The sequence below is a fragment of the Myiozetetes cayanensis genome, unplaced genomic scaffold (assembly GCF_022539395.1).
Source record: "Myiozetetes cayanensis isolate MyiCay16 unplaced genomic scaffold, myiCay2020 scf4, whole genome shotgun sequence".
NCBI lineage: Eukaryota > Metazoa > Chordata > Aves > Passeriformes > Tyrannidae > Myiozetetes > Myiozetetes cayanensis.
This window is the reverse complement of record NW_026087631.1, coordinates 33,924,551-33,951,444: the sequence shown is the minus strand read 5'-3', so window position 1 is coordinate 33,951,444 and position 26,894 is coordinate 33,924,551. Positions and strand designations below refer to the sequence as shown.

Sequence of the window (26,894 nt, the reverse complement as noted above, 5' to 3'; positions counted from 1 at the left end):
TCATGAAGGAATAATACACTCAACCTATGCCTGAGTAATACACCTGAGGGCCAGTGCTGGAGCCCTCACGTGCCTGGGAAGCCAAACACACCACTCTGATGCAGTGAGATTCATTACAGTGCCAAGCATTCACAAGAAAATAAACTAGTAAAGCATTAACATTAAGAAAATTTAGTGTAGAACAGTAAAACACCACCATAAAGGAAATTTAATGTAAGCTGAGAATTCTTTCTTTGCTTATGACTCTTGACAGGATTATCTGCCTGCCCATGGAGACCTTTTAATTTGTGAAGTTTTTGACTTTCAGAATATTTAACAGAGAGTGTAAAACTCATGATACATTTTTTTTATATGCAGGAGAAGAGTAAGACCACTTCAGAGAGAAAATGGTTTTGGTGAGGAGGTCAATACAGAAAATGTTCTGCTTTCTGTACTACCTGACACTTCCAGCTCTTGGGCCCAGCAAAACCTTGATCAGTCCTTGTACTTCAGGCTATAAACAAGATGATAATCCTGACCTGACTGAATTGTTCTTAAAGCTGGTGGTTGTGTAAAACTGCAGTGAATTCTAGTTCTGAGCTTTTGCTGGTAGGCAGCACTGCCTCACTAGTGTGCATTAAATTCTGCATTAAATAACAGTGAAGAAAACATACCACAAAAATGTAACAAACACAGACTAAATCTAATTTCAAAGCTAAATGTACCTAGTTATTATGAACAGTTAATTTAATGACAATCCCAGAAGGCCTTCCAGTCTAGTAAGAATAAAGCACCATCACAGTGGGAGAAGAAAAAAGGTCTATTGAGGTTGAGGTCAACAATCTCCATATTGATACACGACCATGCTTCCACCAAGCCAAAGCAATGCTGCTTGTTCAGGGACCTCACATGAGAGCCATGCTCTGCACTGTTAGTGGGCATTCCTGTATGTAAATGGCTTTGTCTTGCTGCCAATTAACATCCTTAAGGCCACCATCTCAGGACATCAGGCTATTGATGCAAATCCTTCCCACTGTGAGATTAACCTGCTTATTTACAGCAGACACGTAGAATGCTGGAATGGGCTGATATATGTTTTAATTTTTGTTCAAATACTGATTTGCCCCCTCCTTTGATCTGCTCTGTTTTGCTCAAATACATTAAGTTAATGCATTTGATACCATCACTATGTAAAGGTCCAGATAAGTTAAAAAAATAAGCACAGTCCCTTGCAAACAAAGGGATATATCCCTTCAGCTATATATATCTCCATTGTAATATTAGTACATTTTAATTCTAATAATTTTATTAGGAAATTGAAGTGTATCATAGACCCAGAATCACTGGATTTAGTTGACATAAGCAGGACTGACACTGTCCCTGCTCTTACCTCACTTGAAAGGTTAAGTTTTACCATGAGGATTTGCAAAGGAGATGTTCCTGACAGTTTATGAAACATCATTCCATAATGTCAGAAAGGAATGTCTCACATCTTTCCCATGTCTGACAAAAATCTTTTAAATCTTATGTTAGCCAGACACTAGTCAAAATACATAAATTTTCCTTTGAGCACAGATTGGGACATACTTGGCTGAAGAAATATGATTCCTCCTATCCTTATGAATTTCATATTTTGGAGGAGGGACCCTGACCTTGTATCCAATGGGCTGGTGCTGTATTACAAAACAGTAACAGTAAAAAGGGTAGAAAATCTCCTTTTTTTTTTTTTTTCAGTGGCCTTACTCTATGCAGTATAGAAAAGATTCCTCATTGCTTTCTTACTCTAGAATCAATCAAATATTGCCTTTCAGATACAGATTTCTTGTGTGTACATTTGCATTTGTACCAAGCTTTCCTTTCCTTTTGTATAAGGATCCCTCTGGCACACACTTGCTGGTAAGTATAAGTAATATTCACGAAACGTTTAGTTTACTCCTGTGTTCAGTGCAGTGCTTTGGGGGAAAAAAAAGGTCAAACACTCATTTACATACATTGAAACTCATAGAATTTATCTGAATTTCACAAGAAGGAAGGCAAGCTGAATTTTTGGTCCTCTTTGAACCTATTTCTCTAATTTTTCAAATGCTTTGTGCTCTACAGTTTTCAAGAATATTGCTGAGGGAAATAACTAGAGACGACATGTAGGAAGCGTCTTGACAGACAACACAGATCTATTTTACACCATTATAAGGATGGAAAAAACCAAAAGCATTGTCTCTGGGTAACTACTTTTTCATCTTTGCAAGAAAGATTTGTATTTGCTTCATAATCTAAAATGTCCTGAAGTTTTATAAAATTACCATTAGGGGAAAATTTAATGTAATTTTGCCTAGGTAAAAAGACCCAGTTACTTCTACAAAATGACAGGAGCAAATTAAAAAAATGTGAAGTTCTTCATACTGTGTTTGCTCATTCTTTTTTGGCTACTCTTACACCAGGTCTCACTGGTAGCTGAATATGCTGTAGGCTTGCATAAGTTACAGCAAGCCTAATGTTCTTCTAATTTATGATTGTTGTCATGGGCTGTCAGGCCAAGATTCCCCAGAGCACAATGAATTCTGCTCCTCAGCTTGCTGTTATCACTGATAATACAATATTAGCAATACAAGGAGAAAAAAAAAAAAAAATCAGGTATTTAACACTACCTAAATCTGACTTAGAGTATAATTCAGGCAGTACCTACCTTCCAAGTTCAGAGTCACCACTGCTGTGTCATCCTCCAGTCCCTCAATCACCTCACACTTGTACCTCCCGTAGTCCTCCAGCATTATGTTTGTGATTACGAGGGAGGCGTCATTCTCGCTGCTCTCCCTCAGGAACACCCTCCCCTGGTAACTCCCATAGCTCTTCCTGTGGTGCCCCATGGCCACGAAAACATCCAGTTCCTTGAGGTAATCGTAGGTGAGTTTGGTCCACTTGACCCGGATTTTGTGGGTTCCTGAGCCAGCTGTTGATGTGTGTTCGTGGTAGAATTTACATGGCAGTGTGATGTTGCCACCCCGGTGAGAGAAGATTTTGGCTTGTTCTGCTACGACAAGTAGACGGGGTCCGTTTTCTGCTGGGATTCAAGAAGAAGAACAAAGGAAAACACACACCCAAAGAATTAGTTTTCCTTTTACAAAATGGCTGGAATCAATGCCATAAAAACCATCAGCTACTTTATACATTAGGTCTGCAGTGTCATTAGGTCTGCAGTCATTTTCAACCTATGCAGTAGAATGGTGGGTAAACCAGTTGTAAATAATTATTTACTTAGCTGCAAGTATGTCTGTGCCCACCCCATTCAGGCAGAGGCTGTATGTATGTATATATATCTCTCTCATATATATATATATATATATATATATATGTGTGTGTGTGTGTGTGTATATAGTGAGTATATATATATCTCTCTCCTATATACCCCACAGTCAGGAAGATGGAGTTGTGTAAATATATTTACAGAATTGTATAACTGACGGATGAATGTCGTCATCCATAAAAGACTCCACACAAACATTCCGTGTTTTCCTGTGAGTTGTTCAAGAGCTGTGTCCCAATGCTGGTGTTTTTTTTTTCATTATTTAATTTTTCTCCATGGGCTCAGCTTATCCAAGCAACAGCATACAAAGCTCCTCACAGTCTGGGATGCAGTGAATCACACTCACAAATCAGAAAAACCATTACAGTACCAAACAACACTATTTATATGAAAAGTGTCAGCATAATTCTAAAATAGATATTTTAGACATTTTCTATTTGCATTTTATTCTAACTTTTGAGTATGAGTTCCTCTTCTGAGCAGAATAAGGAAGTCCAGTTTATTTTCAAATGTAAAATCTGATCCTCTCCTGCCCATTTTTTTCATCATCTCAGCCTTGTTTTTCCTCATGTGTTTTTTCATACTTGTCACTATTTAATCTCTGATATTTTGATCTCACTTTTCACTCAAACCTGTATTTAACTGTCTGGCTCCTCTTTTCCTCACCCCAGACTTCCTGCTTTCCTTCTCTCTGCTAGGTCACTACAGCAGCTGTTGCTCTGTGAAATTATTAAACTTATGACAATCAGCTGGAGAAGGTGCTCGCTCCCAACTCTGAGTCTCTGTGGGTTTTACAGGGAAAACTCTGGGAAATGCACATCTCATGTGGCAGTCAGCAGATGTGTCCAAAAGTGGGACACATCTTTTGGTATCTCTTACCTCTCAACTCATGCAAAGTTTGCAAAATTGATTCAGCAAGCTCAGTGATTCTGTTGGTGCAGCTGTCCTTGGCCACTGAGACATCGATTGAAACCAGCAATGTACCACCAGCTCACTGGGGAAACATCAGTCTGCGTAACAGGTTGCGAAGAAAGACTTTGCAAGTCCCCATGTGCATTCAGCAAGTCACTGTAACTGCTTAGAAATGTGATTCCAGGCTCTGAGGTTCGGTCCAGCTCTCTCTAAATTCAGCAAAAACCATTTGGGATAAGCTCCCAAAAGCAGAGGCCGCTGAAGTCCAGCAGCAGTTTTCTGCTGGCATCCCTGGGGATGAATATGGATTGGCCAGACAAAATCACAGAAAAGCATGGAAAAATATAATCAGCTAGAGAGATGTGGATGACTGAAGGAGGGGAGGACTGGGATGGAGATGGGCTGACAGACAAGGTTTAGGTGATGAGGTTTAGGTGATGATGCCTGTCCACAGCACTGCAGGAGTCTGTGGTGTGTTCACAGCTGCAGGGAGTGAAGGGAGATTTTCAGATTTGTAGCTCATAAGTATCTCCAGACAGTCCCAGGCTTCTGAGCCTTGTTGACAGGTCTGCAGATGAATGATATATTTGCCTATACTGCAGCCTCAACTGGATTTCACTCCTTGTCCACACTAACCGTACCAAGTAGCAGAAGAGACCATAGGGTAACGTAGCTTTTTGTAGTTATGCAAACACATTCAGGAGTGATAATTGCAAAGACAATCTTTCTTTGTCCAAATCTGCTTAAGGAAAAGCAGGTGTCCCAAAGGTATAGCTCTTTATCAAGAGGTGCTGTGTCAGGAGCATTGCTATTGCCTGTGCAGGACAAGGCCCCAGCTTCCTCAAGAATTAACAAGCTGGAGCACTGAAAAGTGTTTTATCAGGATGAGTGGCCTTCCTGCCTAGTAAAAAATCATTGCTGCAGAGCAGATGCCCTGCAGCCACATATAAATGGTGTTCTTTCCCACTGCCCTTCTTCCCAGAGGCTTAGGACTGCTCCAGTAACCCATCTTCCCCCTTTCAGAGGAGAGCATCCAAGGAGAGAGGTGATGTGAGGCAAGGCACCATAGAAAGTGTTACCAACAGTTTCCATAGGAGGAGGAGAAGCAGGAAAGCGAATACAGCCAGCACAGTTTGTCTGCAAGTTTTTCTGTTTCCTCTGGGGACAAAGACGCTCCACAGACTCCTGTACAACTTGGGAGGAGAAATGTTATGTTTTGGGGTGGTTATTACCGAGAAATCTGAATAAGAGCTCAGCTATGTTGGGACTTTCACACTGGAATAGTCAAGTTGTATTAGGAGAGTCTGACTCAGGCTGCTAATGGTCTGTCTTTCTAACAACAGCTCTCCTGTGCCAGCAAGGCCTGGAGACTTGCCCAGAGCACTGTCACCTCTGACTCCAGTGTCAGCATCATAATGGGGTGGTGTTCCTCCCTCCTGGCTGCTTCCCAGCTCTTCTGAACCTTTGCAGCAGCCATTACCTGATGACAACCTAGGAAAGAGAGGAAAACCCGGCTTTTCTCATCTCAGATCATCTCCCAAGTCCCTGGAGACTACAAGGGAGATGCAACGCTTGAAATATGTCCATGTCCTTGAATGTTCTAATAGCCAGTTCTTTTTTACAGAAAAAGAGATGATGTGCCTTTCTGGAAGAAAATTATACCACTGCTGCTTCCAGATCTAGGGTGGGAGGAAAAATCTCTGGCTTTCGAGGAAAAGAAGGTATCAGACTGGGAATGATGCATAGTTTTTATTTGGGCTAGACGATACGCAGGCAGCAGGGATTCAGGATTAAAAATGAGATGACTGGGGTTTGGCAAGAGGCCAAGAGGTCTTTATTGTCCAGTAGCCAGCCAGAAGCAGGGCCAAATTCACCTAACTGCACATTTTTGGGAGCGTGGCAAAATAAATGGTCTCAGTCTTCCTGGAGTTGATGAATTAAAAAAAAAAAAACAAAAAAAACCCCACAAAACACCAAATCACAACAAAACAAAGACAAAGTAAACCAGAATCCCTTAGTGTACAATATGTTTAGCACTCTGGATACAGCTCTCTGGCTTACTGCTGTGAAAGTCAGCTCAAATGAGTAATGACTCCTGCTTTCTGGGATCTTTAATATAATGACAACTGATCTATTGTGATCTGGTCATGAAGATGGAGTTAACACTCTTCTGAAGAGTTGTCAGAGTAGCTCCCTGACAGATTTCCTCATGGTGTTTCTGACAAGTCTCCCCCTCATGAATAAAATTATCTTTGTCTCTAAATGGCAGGAATATCTAAACAATGACAGCAAGAAGGAAAGGCATGGGACACATGAGTGTTGTCACAGAGTCCAGCATGTCACTTGAGGAAGATAATAATTCTTTTTCCCCAGAAGTAGCATCAGATAACTTGTAGGGTGAATGGTCAAACAACTGTAAGCTCTGAAATCCCCAAATTAAAGAGGTTTTAACCATCTTTAAGGAGCTATCTGCAACAGGATGGCTTGGATTCTTGCTGGAGACAAGGCAGATCACTGGCATGGCCACTCCAGAGCCTCAGAGGATGGACAAACGGTCTTGAGCAACTTCCAGCTGTTTCTTCTCTCGGGAATAGAGATGGCAACAGCCTAGTGATTGGCTCTGGTCTCAACTCCAAGGGCAGAAGCAGGATGAGAAAGGTTTCCCAGGTGGGGCTTTCAGCCTTGCGGGCATATTTTGCGTTGCAAGACAGGCAACAGCTAAGCTGTTAGCACAGAACTATGCACCACTGGTGACTAATTTCCCATATTTTTTCCACTCCTGCTTCCCTACTCTGGATTCTAATGGGCTGTGTGCAATTAGATGGATGACAAAGGCAGAATAATGCAGATACAGCCAAGCCAACTAAAACAAAGCCTGTACAAGATGTAGAAGATGTCCAGCTGTGCGGGATAACACACAACTCTGGGAGCTGCTTTCCCAGAGAAAGACTGTGTGCCACAGATAAAAATTTACTTAAAAAGTTGTTTTTCTGTATCTCAGCGGTGCCAAATCAAGCAGGTATATACTGCAGGTGAAAGGGTATCTTGTAGCCTTAAGTAATGCCACAGACTCTGCCACAGCAAATTGTCCACCTATTCTATCCTCCCCCTCTCTGTTTCCTTGGCTTATTGGTTTAGTTCCAAAGTTTAGTGCTGACACATTTAAAGATATTAATTTTTTTGTATTTTCAGTAGTGACTTTTGGGTTATGCCGGGTTTTTTTGTTGTTGTTTTTTTGGGTTGGTTTAGGGTTTTTTTTGGTTTTGTTTTTTTTTACTGTGAGGTTTTCTTCTTTTTTCCCTTTTAATTTTTCTCTCTTAACTGGCTCCTGTACTCAAGAAGGATGGCAAGCCAGGTTTGTAAGGCCAAGAACACAGTGTGGGGCAGAGGGAATAGGTCACACCGCAACCCTTGGCAAACAACTTTATCTACTTTATCCATGAGTAATGTACACAAGCGTATGCTGACCTGGCTACAAAAGTTGATTATTCCCACATTTTAATGGAATAACTTCCAAAGTGATAGTGGAGAACAAGACATGCATTTTTACAGTGAAAAAAACCATAAGGTCACATCATAGATGTGTTTTGTCAGATAAAGTCATGCATTGCCTAAAGGTTCCCACTGATAGCAAGCCCTTAGGTTGATAATACTGTTTGCCGTTCTACTTTAAATAAACACAGAGTTGTCTCTTGCTTTCCTGTGGTGTTACAAGGATCTTGAGCATAACTCTCATGCTAAAATATCCTAACATCCTTACGTAACAGTCATAAATAATTTATATGATAACAATAATTCCCACTTGCTATAATATCTGAAGAAGTGCATTATTGATATAGTTGTATATGGATCTATTAGTCAGAGAATCCTGAGGGAAGAACATGATGAAGAATTACACACACACTTTTTTCCACATACTTCTCTCACATTTTTTCTATCTGTGTTTCAATTAACTACTGTTTTACTGTTTTTTTGGAAAAAAATGTAAAAACTTTCATCTGTAAAACTAGTAAAAGTTATTCTTTTTTGGCTCAAGGGTTAATGTCATTTTGATTGTGTCATAAGAAAAAAAATACCAGGCTACAAATCCCATGTTCCTACCTCTAAACTGACTGGACCGAATACTCCCTACACATTCCTTTTAAGTTTAATTGCTAAGAGAGATACTAGATAAATCTTAGTTAAAAACTTCAGTTTCCAAATAATTGTACAGCTAAAAATACCTGTTTTATAAATGGCAGAGAAGAAATCTGTCTTTATAACAAAGATATTACAAGACTGAGATAAAACATTTTTAGCAGATTCTACCTACTCAACTTGAGTAACATCTTTGGGGGAATTGTTAAAGAGGACATATTAACTCAAGTTTATGTTTCTGGGAGACCTAAGAGCACATAAAACCATCAGGGAAATAACAAACTTCAGCTCCTCTAAATTATTGCCTCAAATAAATTTTAAGTATGTTTTGCTTTGGTACAGATAAAAAATCAGGGCTTATAGAGAAGAACAGAACAGAAATCATGATAATGTCTTTGCACAGGAGTAAATCTTCATGAGTGGCATTAAGACTGACAAAACCAAAATATTACACAAAAACGCTGAGGAGCTTTTCCAGTTCTTTAATTACCTTTAAATTATACACATCTATATATATACATGTATATGTGTATATATACATATATATATATATAAAATGGAATTAGACTGATGAAACAAGTAAAGGCAAATTAATAATTTAAACTTATGCTTCCTGTAAATAGCTTTGCTGCTGTAATAATTTTTTACAACCCAAATACCTAGACACCTATAGCTTAAGGTCTGATCCTGGACATGCAAGCCTGAATGCCTTTAATAAAAGCACTAAGACAACAGGAGGTGAGGCTGATCTTTGCTGTCATTTCTATCACCTGCTGGTGCAACAGACCACGATCAGTAGAGCAAAACATGATGTGCAGATGTCAAAGGAGCATCTCAGTTACAAGAAGAGAAAGCACAATGGATCATAGCACTACCTAAACTGTCCTAAATGGCAAAAAAACTATGAAAAAATTATAAGTGGAAAAGATAAAGGCAAGAAAATGGAAAGAATTAACATGTAAAATCATTGAAAAAAAAGAAAAATGCAGAAAGCTGGGCCAAAAGAAGGAAATCTAAAGGAAAGGGGAAAAGCATAAAACTTGGGAAGATAAGAATTAGTGTAAGAGGTCAGATCAATAGTGCATTTAATCTCTTCTATTTTTTCTTTTGGCTAGTCCAGCAAGTCTGTGAAGCTTCTTTCTCTCTGTTGGTGTTGGCCTGTTTTATAGAAAGGGAAGTGGGCTCATTATAATGCAGAACAAGTTGATCAATTATTTCCTTTCCTTTTTTACTGATTAATTGATTTACTTTTTTGTCTGTGTGTGTGTTTTGGGTTTGTTTGGTTCAATAGGGCAGTATTAGAAAGTTTTCTGTCCATTCCATGTGGACACATTTTTTTGGTGTTTGCAGAGGTCTCGAGAGGCAAAGGGGTGCATTCTTGTATCTCAAAGGTAAAGAAATGATGCATAGTACAAATGTCTCATATCCAGAGAAAGCTAAAATTTTAAATGTTGATCCTTCACAAACCAAACTTTGTGTTCTCATCTCTGCCTTTTCTTGTTGCATTTCTAAAACCTGAAAAAATGGAGTAATTTCTAATGGCTCTGGCTCCCCTCAGGTAATTAACTTAGCAATTACTGCAGTGTCTTGGTCAACTTTGCTTATGTTGCAGAGCAGCTACATACAGAAGGAATGCTCTCATCTCTGAAGGGTACGCTGCCTCTTTGAGTAATTGGTCAGCAAGTGGCACCATGAACAGTTTAGGGAGATACACAAAGTGAGGACTGAGAAGAGTTGTCTTCTCTCAAGGGTCACAGAGTCCTTCAAAAATCTTGTCTTCAGAGGAAAATACAATTCTCTAATTGCACTGATATGCTTAGAGCAGTGTTTTCTTGTCGTGGGCATTTAAGTGGCTAGGGAATACTTTAATCTCGTTTTTTCATTCACCAAATGATTTCTTCATTTATAATTGTGACTTTTTCTAAAGAGTGGAACCGGTGTCCCCCTAAGGTACACAGAGTTTTTCTGGGATGATGGGGACAACACATCTTTAAATTCAATGCTCTGTCTTTTTTATCCAAAGAAGTTAAACTAGAATGATTTTTTTAATGCAGACAAACTACCAGAGGAAGGGAATATGGTCAAGCAGCCTGACCAAAACCATGAAATACACCACTGGCTTCAGCAAAGAAAATAGTCACAGGAGAGATAAAATGCACCTTAAGATATTTTTACCAACTTTGTTCTTGGTATTGGAATAAAACCAAAGAAGAAAAAGACAGAAACAAAGCAACTGGGCCAGAGGAAATGAACTGAAAGGAATACTGTGAAAAGTTGGGAGGTAGAAACAACACAGTCTATGAAATACTGTTTGTTCTGACATGACTCAACAAATGCTGAGTTTGAGAGAGATGGCAGGAGGTTTTAACACTAATGGAGGGACAGCAAATTGGGGCAAGTAGACCTGGTAGTACAGATATGACCTCATCTGTCCCTTTAAGACACTACCATGTATTTCTACATGGCAGAAAAATATGTGTAAGGGAAGTAATTCAACCATTAACAATTTAATTAGTTTGACCTTAACAGCAAACAGGACCTCAGAACAATGAAGGAAAATTGTTGAAGAGCAGACACAAAGTACTAGAAAGAGAGATAAAATGCAGTAGATATTTACCAAAGACTGTCAGACTAGCTTAATATCAGCTATATAATAAAAATAAATTTATAAGTCCAGGGAAATATGATATATCCATTGCCTGCAGCTCAGGGTGAAAATAGAAAATACATGAAAAAGGCCAGTGAACTGTCTCCTGTGTAATGTCTGAGTCTTTAATATTTCCACTAATTTTACCTCATAAAGTACTTGTGACTATCGAATTAATTAAATTTTCACGTGGTATATTAAGTAACACTGAAGGGAGGAGAATGGATATTTAGAAAGTCTTAAGAGAGAAGGCTGGAAAAAGTATGATAACATTTAATACTGAATGCATAATCTAGATTTTTAAGGCCCAGTATGAAGACTTGTTGATATAAAGCTTCTACTTGTTAACTGCAAGTGACAATGAGGGACACTGACTGCTAAATACTGTCTATCACAACAGATTATTAACCAGCACTGCAGCACAGGTGGGAGGAATGTTATTTTGATCCAAAGTCTGAAGAACAAAGCATTGTTATCTGGAAAACAAAAATACTAAAGGCAGCCAAAGATTTTATCTGGAATAAAATCCTGGCTGGTTGGACTCAAGGAATATGAATTTGAATACGAACCCGTGTAGAGATGAACTGCTAGCATTATCAGGTTACAAGATCAAATTATAATTGTAATCTGGAGGTTATACACTTAGAGAAGAATTTGAAAAAATATACTCAAATGATAGTTGTAAGGATATGGTGTTATTAACATTTTAAAATGAACATCAAAAAAGACAAAATGTTATTTGAAGCTAAAGAACAACAGCAGGAGAAGCATAAGGCCATACAATAAACATAGAGAATTAGGAGCGTGTTTTTCATACCGGAAAAGCAGGGTGCAAAACTGTTTTGCAGTCAGGAGATCTGAAACCAATCTTTTTTAAAAATTAAACTCAGCCTGCAGGAGATTACATGATGTAAAGAAGGGGGAATATAGGATAGTTTCTTTCACTGCCTCAGGAAATCTCTTTCATTTCTATATAAGTAATTAGCTACACAACATTCACCCACACCTTTTGTAATTCCAAGACATTCCCAGGCATGCAATCCAGGAGAAGATTAGCTACACATCTCTTGGATTTCAGATGAGGAAAGGGATACCAGACTTCTTAATATGATAAAAAATACCTTTTGTATGAAGCTACAACATGTGTTCCACAGTGTTCCCTGATCTCCAGCCCATTTCCTGGTGTAGAACACTATTTTTATGCAGCTTTGGGGAGGGAGGAATCCCAGCCCTGATGGAATTCCACAATGCAGAGAGGAATAACAAAAATTACATGTGAAAATACCAAGTCTCAAGCAGCTTTATTCTCTCTGATTTGTGGTCTGTGTATTTCAGAGTCTGAACCAGATGATGTACAAAGCTCATGGTAGAGCCCAAATTTAAGGCTTTATCCAGCTTTCCTTGTAGGAATAAACTCTTGAGGTACAGGTTAGTTTCCATGGACAGGGAAAAAGGTCCATCTTGAAACTTCTGTCAGTTTTGAACTATTTGGAACTTGCACTGTACACATGCCGAAGAGTTGCTAATATGTGCATGTATGACTTGTGAATTGCACCGAACTGCTGACTAGTCCACTAAGTAACCCTCCAAAAGAGATGAAGTTCAGAGACAAGAAGCTGCATTATGCAAGAAAAGGCAAAATATATGTTTATTAGAGATTGATGTCTAATTTGAAATTTGCTCTGGGGATCAAATGTTCCTCGTTTCCCAACAGTAGTATGGGTTCATTTTCATCTAACACATTCACTTGACCTTCATCCTGAGAGTTTGCTCAGAGGCAAGGCAGATCCTTGTTATTCCATGTTTGACCTTGACAATCCCAGTGCCTGTTTTAATAAGGGCGAGGTAGCTTTAACTTCTGTGACTCTCCTGTGAACTTTTAAATGCTCAGCCTTCCCCAGTAACCTGCTCTACCTTGGTAATTCATGTTTACACAAACACTCAAATAACAAAATTTGCCAGCTGTTGAGACAAAGAATCAAACTTTAAAGAGAGAGGGAGTAGGGGGAACAAAAATTCTGCATTTCCTAATTTTGCAGAATTTATTTAAACCAGTCCCAAGAAACATAGTAGTGAAAGCAGGAAAATAAATCCCTGTTCATTCTGCCTGTCCTAACTGCATAAACCCCTTGTTTTTTCTTATAGATGATGACTCTCAATGACTGAAGCTGGGACTTTAAAAAACAGCTGCATTGTGCTGCAGACTCAAATCCTGCCACAGCTATAAGCTCTGAGATTCAAACATGAACCAAACAGGATCATGCAGGAGGCTAGTATAATATTTAGTGTGAATTAAAGGTATGAGGAAAGGTACATTTCTCTTGGGGTAAGTTACTTTTTTTTTTTCCTGGTTTAAATTGTGAAATTATGATCTTAAATGTGCTGAGCCTTTTTAAATAATGCACAGCAATAAATTTCTGTACTGTGAAGAACTATGTATGGCAGATCTCTTAAAATCAGATCTATTTCACAATAAACTGAAGTATTTCAACCCACTGCAGTTGCTTATCACTTTAGGATGCATGCTTTTCCCCTTTGTCTTAAATCATGCTGTACTTTACTCACTAATATTTGCAAGGTTGTGACTAAGTGCTATTAAACAGTGCAGCTTTCATTTTTTTACTTTCCTTAGGAGTAATAATAATAAAACAGAACCAGAAAAGGTTTGGTCACCAGCAATAATAATACTTAAAAACAGTGTGGCAGCATAAAAAAATAATAAATTACAGATCATTAAGCACATTATTCTGTCTCCCTCAACAACATAAAGATATTGGTATTTTCTTGTGTATTTCCTTACCTTGAATGTGAACAATTCTTTCATGCTCCAGACTGGAGTTGTCAGGGTGAGGTTCAGCCCAGCAGACAGAAAGCAGCACCAGTAAAAGTAGACTCTTCATCTTTATAGCCAAAAGAATCTTCTTCACTGTAAGGGCATCACATAAGGAGAGGCTTGTGAATTTTTGGAAACCTTTACAGTGTTGCACTGCACAACTTGTTAGAGCAGTGATCTTGTGAGGGTTTGTAACGTGTTTAACCCACTCACCTGAGAAAGTTAGAAAATCTGCTAATTTTCTAGGCATGAAGGTTGGACCTTTTTATTGTGGACTTTAATTAAATGAAACTGGCAATCCATATTTAACTCTGCCTGTGCAGAAATACAGCATGAAAAAATGAAAATGCACAGACAAATATTCCTAAACCAAACTCCTTGCAAGACCATATCTGAGCAGTATTTGTGTTTCAAAACAGGTTCTGGTGTACTTTTGCTTTTCGAGACATACTTGAGACCTCATCTGAACATACAATTAAATTAATCAAAGCTGTATTACTGTATCTATATCCACTGCCTGATGCAATCTGCTGGTGATAGATTTTCAAGATTAAAACAACCTTCTTGTAGGATTTGGCATTTCAATCAAGGCTGCAATTTAACTTAACAGTCAGGGTGCCAAGGTTGCTTGAGCTAAGAAGTAAAGATGACAAAACACATATTAGGCTGACTAGGAAGATCCATTTTATTTCAGATCCACTTACCATCTTAAAAGATGCCTAAATTACACAATGAAATGTTTGAAACCATGCACAAAGTAGGTTAGAGTTGTATATGCTGACACTGCAGCTACCCTGATTGATTTCTCATTCATTTCTACCTAGAATGCTGACGCACTAACTTAGAGTGCCAGGTAGGGGCTCTGCAGTCAACAGAGCTCAGCGCTGCAGGGAAAATCTCTGCCAGCCTCTGAGAAGTAATTAGGTAAATGAAGACCTGAAATAGAAAAGGAGGTATAAAATACAAGAGGTTGGTTTTATGTAGAGGGTTTGGACTGCTGTGTGTTTTATAGCTATACATTTTATTACTTCTTTATTTATTTCTTGGAATAAAAGAGAGCTATTTCCCAACTTTGCCTTTCAAGAGATTAGGGGTTCCCCCCCCTAGTCATCAGATAATGGCAGCCTTATTAATATACTTTCTAATGCAGAGATTATTTTTCCCTCCCATTTTCTCTATTAGATCTAGAAACACATAAAATTTGCAGTGTACTCAGCCAAAACCTGGTTCAAGGTATGAGTTTCACAAACAGTCCCTATCCCCAGATAGACACAAGCAGTGAATTGTTTCAAGTCTAGATCTAAATACTGTAATCTGAATCAACCCCTACTACAGTCTGCAATGCAGAAATGTCATCGCCATTTTTTCATATTAGAACATGCATGTTACTTACCTGCCCTTCCATTTCTTCAAAGCTGGTTTGGGAGGGAGATCAAAGCCAACTTAGCATCCCCTAATCGTTACTGTAGAGTGTCTGGAGGTAGCACAAGTGCTGTCTGAACACTGTTTTCCAGGTGGTCCACGCTCAGTAAACTAAGGCCACTCCCTCTTTCCTGGAAAGCTTGGGAGGCTGGTGACCTCCATTCTGGAGAGCAAGGACACGTGTGGCTCCCTCTAGAGCACATCAGACCAAGTATGGGCTGTCTGGAGGGTCACACAAGGGCAGCTGGGTGTTCCTCCTGCACTAGGGGACTGCTGGCCTGACTGACTGAGAGGGTAGGACACGTCAGCATAAAGACACACTGCTCAGTCCCTCACAAACTCCAGACCAGCCACACCATGTATTTCCTTCAAGAATGAAAAACACTTTGGGTTTGGAGTCTATTTTTTTTTTGCTGTTGACTACTATCTATCTAATTTATCTATCTAATTCTTTTTCTCCTGGGACCAGTGAGTAGGGGCAAAGCCCCCAGGTGCTCTGCAGACCTGCCCTGGGAGACCCTTAACTGTTCATTAACTCTTGGCTTCTACCTCTCACCACAACCTGCTCTTTTCTGTGGTAGTAGTGAAAAGAAATAAGTCACATTACATTACATGAGCTTCCTTGAGGACAGCATCCCCATCTCCACCAAGCTTTGAGTGCACAGGGAAGGAGGCTCTGTTGAGGAGTAAGATTTACCTTCTGGTTACATGGATGGAGAAATCCACACATGCCTCCCTTCCTTGTTAAAGTCTCCCTAATGGGGGAAATTCCTCCATATAGCACCATCAGGTGGTGGTTGTCAGAACAAATAGTTTCAGGTTGAGTGGGATGCACTGAGGGGGGCAGGATACACCTTTCAGTGATATTTACCTGTACCTTTGGGCAAATACCCTATTACTCTACAGAGTTTATGTGACAGCATCACAAAGGCAGGATGAGAGGCAGGTCAGTGATGACATGAAGATCTGTTTTTCCTTTTCCTCAAATACCCTAGATTCAGCTGGACAGTTTTATACATCATATGCCACAGACACGGACAAAATCAACTTTATGGTTACAGATTGACACATTTGATTCTGTAGCTTTTTGGAGGGATATACCCAAGATGGTGGTACTTTAGATTTGTTAATAGATATAGATTATGCCAAGTGCAACAGCAGCTGAGAAAATGGTTGTATCTGACGTGAGTTACAACCTTGTACCACTCTCCTCCTGGGATTCCCCACAATGGGAGCCGCGGCATCAAGCCAGAGACACTTCACCAGGCCAAGACTCTGACCTCTGCTGTTTTGTGGGTTATCCAAAAAGCAATTAGCCAGAGGAGTTCATATCCTCAGCTCTAGCCAAAGCGATAGATGTCAGATTCCATTTCTGCAGCAGGCTGGGAAGGCCTCAGGGGAGACATGATAGGTGTGGATGTTTCCATATTAAAATTAATAAAACCTTGGCTGGAAGTAAGTGATTTTTTTTTTTTTTAGTAAGAAATGGTAATGATTAGTCATACTCAAGAAATTCACACTAGTTTCAATTACTGCAGTTTATGAATCTCCTATACCTCTGGACAAGGACACAAAGAAGCTGAGAAGTGGTTTTTAAAGGGTTAGTTCAAGGCTCAGGGAAGTGTTCAAGGTCACTGTACATTCAGTGTTTAAATTCTCAAGAACTCTCCATTCTCAGATACAATTTGAAATGTTGACATTAACCACCATTTTGTCACACTTACCCAGTCATAATTCATCTACTACTGGCAAATCTAAAAGGTTGTAAAACACCAATGTTTGTGCTTATGTTAAATATTATTTAACATAATATTCCAAAAATTAACAGAATGCCTTGAGGTAATTCAACTGCAAAAGGGACAGGCATTTCTTTAAAAGGCAGAATACTGAAAAACAGCATTACATACCAATGTCTGTTCTTAATAAAATAAGATATTTCTTATATACTTCTGCAACTACTGTCTGGCTACAGAATATGAGAGAATCCACTGTGTGAAGACAAGGTACACCTAACTCAAAGTTCTCTCTCTGGCAGTAGTTAAAAGCCTTTTTTGTGTTCTCTTATATTAATATCTGATGCTTGTTCCTCTTAGAAGAAAGGCCTTTTCACTTCTCACTGCCTGAACTCACAATGGCACAAGAGCATATTGTGGTACAACCATCACTTCCTATGTTCCACCTGCTGACACTGTCATGGAATAAATTTTCCCTAATTCATGAAGCCAGTATAAGCAGGGACCAATGATATCTAAATCAGGCAACAGAATCAATAAAATCAGTTTTGATAATTTCAGGTTGAAACAGTACACAAATTTGTGGGATATTCACATCCATGCACAAACCTACTGTAGAATATAAACCTTTAGAGGCCCACTCTCTGTGGAGCTCTGATCCATCTAGGAACTTCTGTTAAGCAGAGAGAAACTGATACTGATGAAACAAAATATGTGTATTGTCAGGGAGATGGTGCTAGCTGCAGTAATGAAGGGTCTCTCACCTTTAGGCACTGATGGTAGATAACAGAATAGGAGGAGGACCAGTCTAGGCAGTACTCACTCTCTTCAAAAGTCTTTCCTAAAACTGGGAATTTGGAGAAAAATACTTCAATCTAGCTGATCAAACAGATTTCTGATCTGTCCCAAGTCTCCTAAAGATCATACTTTATATACAAGGATAAACCTGGGTTTTGAGGCAGCTGAGTCAAACCATAAGAATGGAATTTGGCTGCAGATTATGGACTCTTAAGTTATTGTGTCTGTAAGTGAAACTTTTACTTTTCACTCAGGAGTTCAAACTATTGTTAAGGTCAGTTTATATCTCACCAATGTGGTCAGTGGAAGGAAGGTAGGCGTGTGTTTAACTGACCCGGGATACCTTTTGTCTATTAATATTTGTCTTTGAATAACTACTCCTATCTCCTTCAAAGATCTCCCGTTCTCCAAAGACAAAAGTAAAATACTCAGTTCCAGCTACAGACTTGAGACTTTGGTCCACAAAATCAAAAGAAAATCCACTTCTTGTCATGACTGCCCTTACACAATCTACTCTGGATTCTGGTTTTCACTCATTTTGCTAAGAAAACAAGTTTTTCTTGGTGAAAGAGTCCCCCAGACTGATGGAATCAAGGAAAGACAGATCCAGCAGGCTGGTCCCCAAGCTGAAGAGTTCCCACATAGGAAATTTTGCTGATGCCTCAACAAGAAGAAAGAACAATAGGTAGCATGAGAATGATAATGTTTACATTCTCTATTAGAATGACTTAGAGCTAGCTTTCCAAGGGCTCCTCCCATGACACTTCATTAGTTAAGGTAATTTGGAAATTTGTGAGGCTGTGTGAGACTTGGGGCCATCCAAACTGCCAGACGGCTGCTGTCTGGAGAGCAGGTTGTCAGAGTAGTTCTCTAACCCAGGGCAGAACAGCTCAGTGCAAAAGCAGCATGACCATTCAAAGGCATCTGAAATCCCCTGCAGACTATTAATTCCCTGGGAAGAATGCTGATAAATTGCTTGTAGAGAGAAAGAAAATGTCTTTATGGTTTTTGAAGTGTCTACCTTCCATTAGATATGAAATGTATTCCAGATACAGGGGGGTAACAGTACTTTTGACTTTATTCATAGGGTATAGCCAAGGTCATGTGGTCTGGCTTTAGGACTAGAGGCTAGAAAATTTGGTAATCTAGGTTGGATACAAACAGGAGTACAGAAAGTGTGCTTTAAGGTCTATCTCTGAAGGAGTACTGATTACACAGTGCTTGGAGTAGTTTTCTTTTTTAGTTTTGTTGGAGTTTTGTTTGTTTGCTTGTTTGGTTGGTTTTGGTTTTGATTTTTTGGCTTTCGTCTAGTTTTTTAAATAATGAACTATATAACTTGATCTCCCTCTTTCATTTTTCTTGCCTTTTGGTCATATTTACAAAACTGGCTTTTCATAAAGCCCTTGTTGCTTTCTGGGGCCATTTCTAATACTTAAGCCTCTTCTTCAAGATGCTTTCTTGGTGGGAGCTATGTTTCCCAATGCCCTACATAACTTCTGCAAGGCCACTCATTTTGGGAAAGTTCTGCCAGGATTTTTTTCCATTTCTCTGACCTTCACCCTTATTGATGCTTCCAGTTCTATCCATTCTTTTTTCGATCCTTGGATTTCTACAGAGACAAACATCTTAAATTTCTAGTCTTCTATCCCCTTACCAATGTAAATGAAAGGTGGACGTCTGTATTCTTTAGATAATTGAAAAAATAAATATCATATGGCTTATATAATTAGGCAGGTTCTTAAAATCTGTTCTTTTAACTTGTTTAGTGTATCTTCTTTTTTTTCCCTGTTTTTATTTCGCTTAGTAAATATTGTTAAAGATATAGGAATGGTAATGTTAGGAAACAGTCCATGAAATGATAATAATGTAAGCTATGGAAATAGGCCAGATGATATTTGTTTTATCAGGGGGAGGTGCAACATCTCCATTCTGACCGTCCCACATTAAATTTGATGGAGTTCCCATTCCTTTTCCCCAGCTAAGCTGACGGTACCAGCAATATAAAAATTAAAATTAAAAACATTTACAGTGCTTTCACATCCTTCAAGACTGCCATTCTTAGAGAGAAAAGATACACTTCTTGAGCAGGAGCTGGTGCCAGCCTGCTGTAAGGAATTACTGGCAGTATAACATTTTAGTCATGGATCCGGTGCAAAGAATAAAACAGGATTCCTTGCCCAGCCAGCCACGAGAACCTAGTCCTGTACTACCCTTTTTTTTTTTTGTCATCTGAGAATTGCCCCGTCTGCACTTTCAATCTCATTGAGAATGAGTTTTAACAAGCCAGTTTCCTAAAGAAATAATAGCAGAGATATAATGCTCTGCATATTTTTTAAATTGCTGCTTCATGTTTGCAGTACAAGCCTCTGTTGAATCATTGTCTCTAAGAAGGTAAACACTTTAATTTTACAACAGCACTGTTTTCATCAAACATCTGCTTCTTACTGCAATGACACATAAGTTTTCTTTGGATATTGGGTCACAAAGAATTGGCTACAGGTGTAGCCAGATCAAAGCCATATGGAGATCACTTGTAAAAGCACAATTCTTTCAGCAATATTTTAACTGAATTTATCTGCAATCAATGGCAAAACATACTTTCTACTGAGATCAGTTATTCTAAAGGAAGGGAAGGTCTAGAGGTCATGCCATTAGTTCAGGTTTTGTGGGGCATGGGTTCAACTCTGCCCCCTCTACCCTTTGTGTGGGACCTTGAAGGGAATGTGGAAGTGTTGGGGAGGGTTGGTTTTCTATTTCTAAGCTCACTATCAGTGACACCGTGACCGTATTTTCTGTTGCTCAAAGGGTACTGTGGAAATGAGTATATTTACAGTTGAAAGGACCTGCCGCATTGCTATAATGAGATATGTCGGTGTCTAGATCAGATGGGGACTTCTTCATAAGGCCATCGCTAAAAAACACCACACATTTTCATATTCTGAAGCTCCCTGTGATATCCCCTGACCATATCTATACACACAGATAAGCAGGTAGATATCAATTTGTACCACGTTTCCTCCTGTTCTTCTTAAATATCTTTTCATTGCAGTATCTTAACCCTGAGGACACTAAAAAAACAGATGAGCCACATAATTGTTTAATTAACATCTTGTTAGTTGAATTCTATTGAGAACCAACTGAACTTTTTTAAGATTGTGGGGGTTATAAAAAATATAAAGGCTATCCTTGCAAACTTTAATGAAACTAAACGGTGTCACCTTGTTATTATGCATTCACTTTTTGTTTGTTTTGGCTTTGATTTACAAAACAATCAACAATAGCGAGAATACAACAAACTATGGTCTGAAAATCACTTTTTATTTTGAGTTCAAAAATGCATTCGATCATTTATTAAAAAAAATAAAGTATTGTTTTCTGGTTTGCAGAATGATAACAGAAACTTGCATGATACCCTTGGTCGGTCAGATGTAAAAAGATGCCAAAAATTTGTCTACATTCAAAGGTCCAGACTCTGTATATCTACCAGTTGTAGATATTGACTTACAGTGATTGCAGTGCTGCACTTTGAACTAAGGAATCTAACAGCAGCAGAACCAGGAAAAAGACATTTATTGAATTCAACAGGAAGAGGCCAAATGGGAAATTATTATTTAGGATAAAGAAGGAAGAGATTATTATAAGGAGGCAAAGATTTTTAAAAAATGTGGATGGCATAGTTGTGCTAAACCTCAAAATTTTGCCTCGGAGCATCACCTGATGAGTTTAAGGAAGGGAATCGTGGAATTAGTGGAAGGGTGGCTTGATGGTCTCCAGAAAGGCTACGAGAGAAAATGGAAATTTTGGCAATAGGGCTGCCAGGGACCAATGAAGAGCTGGGCTGACTACCGCATATCTCCATCACCTTGCAATCTCTTTTTTCACTCAGTGACACTGGCAACATCTTTAGGCATTCTGTGCCCTGGGATCAGAAGGGAGTAGCTCAGAACATGATACATCCAAGGGTTTTTTGGGCTATCAGAGAAAAGAAAAACCCATTTTACAAAAAGAGACCAAAAGAGCTTGTCTTGCTTAGTCTGGCAATACAGAGCTGAGGAGGGATATAGTTGCTCTCTATAAATATAACAGAGAGTAAATGCCAGAGGAGGAAAAGAACATTTCAGCTAAGACTTGGGAACTGAACTAGTGGGGCCATAAATAAGTTCAGACTGGAAATTACATGATTTTAAGCTGTAGAAAAATGTCACAGCCTCCATGAAGACATTTTAGTATGAAGGAAAAAAACACAGGTACTTTAAATCACATTTTAGCATGGAGGAAAGAAACACAGCTAGTTTTAAATCATAACTTGCTTGCTCTCTGAAAAACTGCCTGGGATGAAGAAGAATGTGGATAGGAGAGGACTAGATTATGACAGAGGGGATCCCTTTTGTTTGTTCTTGGATACCTAATTTTTGGCAAAAGCCTTAATATAAGTACGTTAATCGATTCTCATCTCAAGCAGAATTTTTTCCTTCTCTGTTGTGACAGGTCCAGACTCTCCTGGTTCCTGCTATTAATGATATGATCCAATATAATGGAATGGGGCTTCCTATTGATCCAGATACACCTACCAACATGCTCCCAGTAACACTCAGCACTGGTAGCAAAGCACCTTTCTCATCACTTGGACTTCTTGCAAGAGACACCTCAAAGCAGCTTTTAATATTCTGACGGTATGTGACTCCAGTAATTTCCTAAATGAACTCCATGCTCTAATAGCAACGCTGTTCTGCCTGACACAGATCATTAAATATCTGCAAATGAAATAGAGACACATGTGGCTGACTTAATGGCCTGTCTCTTGAAATGCTTAGTCATACAGAAGGTTTCTCTCTGCTGCAGTGGTGATGTGCAAAATGGGAAGAAGCCAGCCCTCACATTTCAGAGGTGTGGTAGAAAGCAAGGAAAATGGCAGTTCCATCCCCACTCTGGACCACTGAGAGTAATTTGAGATGTTAAGTTGTGAAAATAAAGATAATTTCAACACATACTTGTAAATTAAAGACAAGACATGAAAAAGAGTGCAGGAGCTCCTCCAAATACAGTGCTGTGGTTTAACACCCTTGTAATGAAAAAGCACAAGGACTTGAGGAAATTTCAGAAAACGCAAACCAGAGAATTAAGATCAACTGAATAATTCGCAACTGCTTGATAAAAATCATGATGCAGCATATCATGGTTAATAAAACTCTCTTAGACCATGTAAGCAAAGGAGCTTGTAGAGCGTGCAGTTTAGTTGTGCAGTTTAGTGCACCAAGTACATTAACAAAAGCATGTTGTATTTTAGGTTCAGATATATTCAGATGTAGGAAGATGTGACTGAAGTTCTTTATCTAGGAAATACTTACATTCTGCTTCAGAAAAATAACATATAAACATACATTAAGAAAAAGAATGTATGGAAAGCCACAGACAGGAAAGAGTTGAGTTTAGTACACAATTATACAGAGCCTGAGAGAACCAAAGTGTAAGGATTGGTTTTAGTTCATAGGTATATGATATGAAACAGAAGATAATTTTAAAAATATTGATGTAATTGTTAATTGAACTGTTCTGAGGTTTATTTTTCACTGCCAGCACTATCTTCTGGCTTATGGTCTGTCCTTCAGGTAAACCTGTGCAGATTTCAGCAAAAAAAAAAAAAAGGTTTCTTGGCAATCTCTGAACTGGAAAACTCAGTTAACAAGGAAATTGTATGGATTTGGTTTAAGCCAGACAAGGCCATATCCTTGCTTAGTCAACAACAAGAATACCCACAACACTGGTAGGCTTAAAATCAATGGGGTTTCAAAGATGCCAATTAAATTAATAGGATTCACTTAGTTTTTTTAGTGTTCCACTCAACCAAGTTAATTACAGGGATCAGCAATTCTACAGTCATCCAGAATAAATGCAGGGGGTTTTTTGGTGCTTTCATGTCCTCAGGATTATGCAGGGTGTTTCAACCCCACAGACATTATTTCAATAGCACTTTTGAACACACTCTAGGCAGTGTTCTCTAATACACACTCTCACCCATGAGGTGAAGCTGTGCTGCTAAAACAAGGATTACCACACTGTGGAGGATGGTGGGAACTGTCCTATATCTCAGACAGGGTTCTCTTCCAAAGGTACTGGAAACACAAGATAGTTTTACACTCTTCCTGCCCATTTTTATTTTTTATTTTTAAAGATATATTCTTTTCCTGAGCAATTAGTGCAGATGATCATTTGACAAAAGGCAAGGCTGACTTTTGCCTTGATACAGCTTGGCCTTTCACAAGATCTTTTTTTTTCGGTCACTAAAGCTTCGCTAATATGTTCACACCAAATACATGCGCCAGAGGCAACTGGAAAATTTCCATAACAAGCTCCACTGACTGCAAATAGGGGTGTTAAAACTGTGGCATGGATTGAAGGACTGAAAAGCAGTGGAAACAAGGCATCTCCAAAACTGTCTGAGGGGACACTCCCATCCCCAAAGTGCTGATAATGGAAAAAGGATTGGTTTTCCCTTTGGTGTGCTAATGGCAGGGGTTGTTGCTGCTAAGCCTTCACTATCCCACAGGGAAGAGGAGAGAACAGGAAGATCTAGTAAGGAATGCCCTGGAAAGCTGATATTTCTGCTTATTTCTTCTCAGATGTTCCACAGACTGAACTATGGAATAGCTGTAATTTTTCTAAAACATATGCAGCATCACCTACCCCAAGTACTTGTCAGACCATGAGAGATCTGTGCATCAACAAGGTTTAACATTTCCTTACTCTTTTAGAAGTTAGGATTTTGACTAGGACCATAAATTATCAAATAAACTGAGTTACTGACTTCTACTTAAGCCAGCTCTCACCTTGGTGACATGTAGAAATTTCCTGAGCTCTATAAAATGCAGAGCATACAGGGCATAGGACACTACTCTAGGATCTTTCACTTACCAGGAGTTTAAGTCTTGTGGGGTCAGCTCAGTTTCATTTCTTTCTCAGAGGCCAAATGCACAGATCCACTTACATCCAAATGTCAAGGTTTGCACCATAAATGCTGTTCTCCAGGCTGTTTTGCCAGGGCAGGGTTTTTAGGGAGTCAGATATCAGGAGTTAAAAGAAAAAGAGTCCCAAATGACCAAATCTATCCAGTGGAGGCCTCCATAAACTAACCCTAGCAGAGCTCTGCCTCTCAGCCTGAGGGCTGCCAAACAAGAGACTGGGAGCTGTGCTAATCCCTAATTAAGTTTAATCTACACTAGAGAAGGTTTGTTGATTTAGCTAGATAGGTAGACCAATACTGACAGGTCAGTCCTAGTGTAGGCATAGCTGTAAGAGGGGGGAAAAAAGCCTCCCAAAGCATAATTGAGAACAGTTGGTGAGCAAAGTGAGCTCTTATTATAAAAAGCGCAATTTTTTTGCACTTGTGCCATGGTATCAATGACCTGTGGAGTAACTACAGACCCTAAGTCCTGCTCTCCCATGGCTGCCTTGGAGAAAAACCTGCCAACCTGGTTTGCTTGAACCAGCCCAGCAACTTGCACCTATTTTGGCCATGATGGGGTACCTGCTGCTGCAGTGTATGCTTCTACTGTGAACTGGGGAGCAGATGCTCTACCTGAGCTACAACAGGAAAAAAGCTGAAACCCTTCTAATGTGCACCACTGCACACACACATTGCTATTTGTGTATATATACACACATATTTATATACATATGTGTATGTGTGTGTATATATATATATATATACACACATGTGTGTGGATGACCATTATTCGAACTTTGGCTGTTGAACATGCTCTGACAAAGCAAGATGTGTTTTTGGTTGACATGACTGCACCAGCAAAAGCTGGTAAGATTACTCAGCTTGCAGGAATTTTGTCATCCTCTTGAGTAGGTGCCTACTCGAGACAAGGAGAGAAATTACTGAATGTGAAACCTTCAATAAAACAATTTGTCTCTCTTTTCTCTTGAATCCTCAAGACACGTTATTATCTGCTCTGAAAAAAAGAGTGTCTGCTTGCACAGTTACTGTGGACTCCAGGCAGAAAGTGAATACTTATTCGCAAAATATTAACTTTCTGTTCTCTGGGAATGGAATGTCACAGGATGGGCTTGAGCAGGTCCCATATGCAACCTCCATGCCCACCCCTCCTTCATACTTGTGTGGTGGTTAATCTGTTTCTAAATTGGGTTATTCATGTAGAACAGCTATTTTAACATTCTCACAGGAAACACACATCCAAGGGGAGAAGTTTCTCATTTTAGGGGCCATAGCTGCTAATATAGCAAAAAGTAGTAAAGAAAATGTCATTGACATAAGCACATTAAAAAATAGATTTTCATTGGCTGTCACATGATAACAATCTTAGAAAATACACTTTTCTTTTACTCAATTTGAAGAATATATTCTGTTTAAAAAGCAGTTTCTTGAGCATCAAAATGAAATAATCTGAGAAGAATAAATATAATAGATGAGATCTTTAATAACCTAGTCTCCCTGGAAAGCCTGTAGACAGTAGAAGTCTCTTCCTAAAAAATCAGGTCAGTGCTCTAATTAAATCTGACACAGACATAAAAACATTCATACAAACCCTGCATTTAATGAAGATAAATTTTGCACCTTCAACATGCCACTAAAAGATTACACTACACAGAACTAATGCCTTTGAACCCTGCTGTTTTAATCTGAAATTTACACTTCACATCTTTTGAGGTATAGTCGTGGATCTGCTTTATACAAATGTAGACTGAGGACCATTTGCCTTTTACTTCTAGACTAACTTGAGGCATTTATCTTTGATCTTTGTCGGTGTCAAGAGGAACACAATTCCTGCCGTTAGATACCAGAGGCATTTTAGTCTCAGGGAGTCACAGTGTCTCAGATGTGCTGCAGGGAAAACCAATTAAAGGAATGTGATACCTTCTCTTCCATGGGAAGGGGACAACAATTGCAGCAACAAAACAAGTTTTGTTGTTCTTTTTCTCTCCAAGAATGGGGACGAGGAACTGGGTGGAACAATTTTTGGCTGAGCATCTGGTTGAGAATTCAGTTCTAGGTATGACCTGAGTGGTTGCAATAGATCACATCCCTTGAGAACAGAGTGAGAGCAAAAGGAGAAAATCAAAACCAGAGTGCAGTGGCTGTGAGCAGTTCCTCACAGTTACTGTGTG

General features: G+C 39.1%; 1 protein-coding gene across 6 annotated transcripts in view; it reads right to left on the bottom strand.

Annotated features, from left to right (window-relative positions):
* Positions 1 to 26,894, bottom strand: part of HAPLN1 (hyaluronan and proteoglycan link protein 1) — a 114,735-nt gene that overhangs the window by 15,814 nt on the left and 72,027 nt on the right. For 3 of the 6 annotated variants that reach the window (XM_050329116.1, XM_050329118.1, XM_050329119.1), the window contains 2 exons: positions 13,777 to 13,902; positions 2,663 to 3,037 (listed from right to left, as the gene is read on the bottom strand). In XM_050329116.1, the coding sequence (XP_050185073.1) occupies positions 2,663 to 3,037; positions 13,777 to 13,876 (475 nt within the window). In that variant the 5' untranslated portion in view covers positions 13,877 to 13,902. Of the gene's footprint in view, positions 1 to 2,662; positions 3,038 to 13,776; positions 13,903 to 14,513; positions 14,529 to 15,202; positions 15,335 to 26,894 lie in introns of those variants that run through there. The other 3 variants (XM_050329117.1, XM_050329120.1, XM_050329121.1) reach the window with 3 other exon arrangements.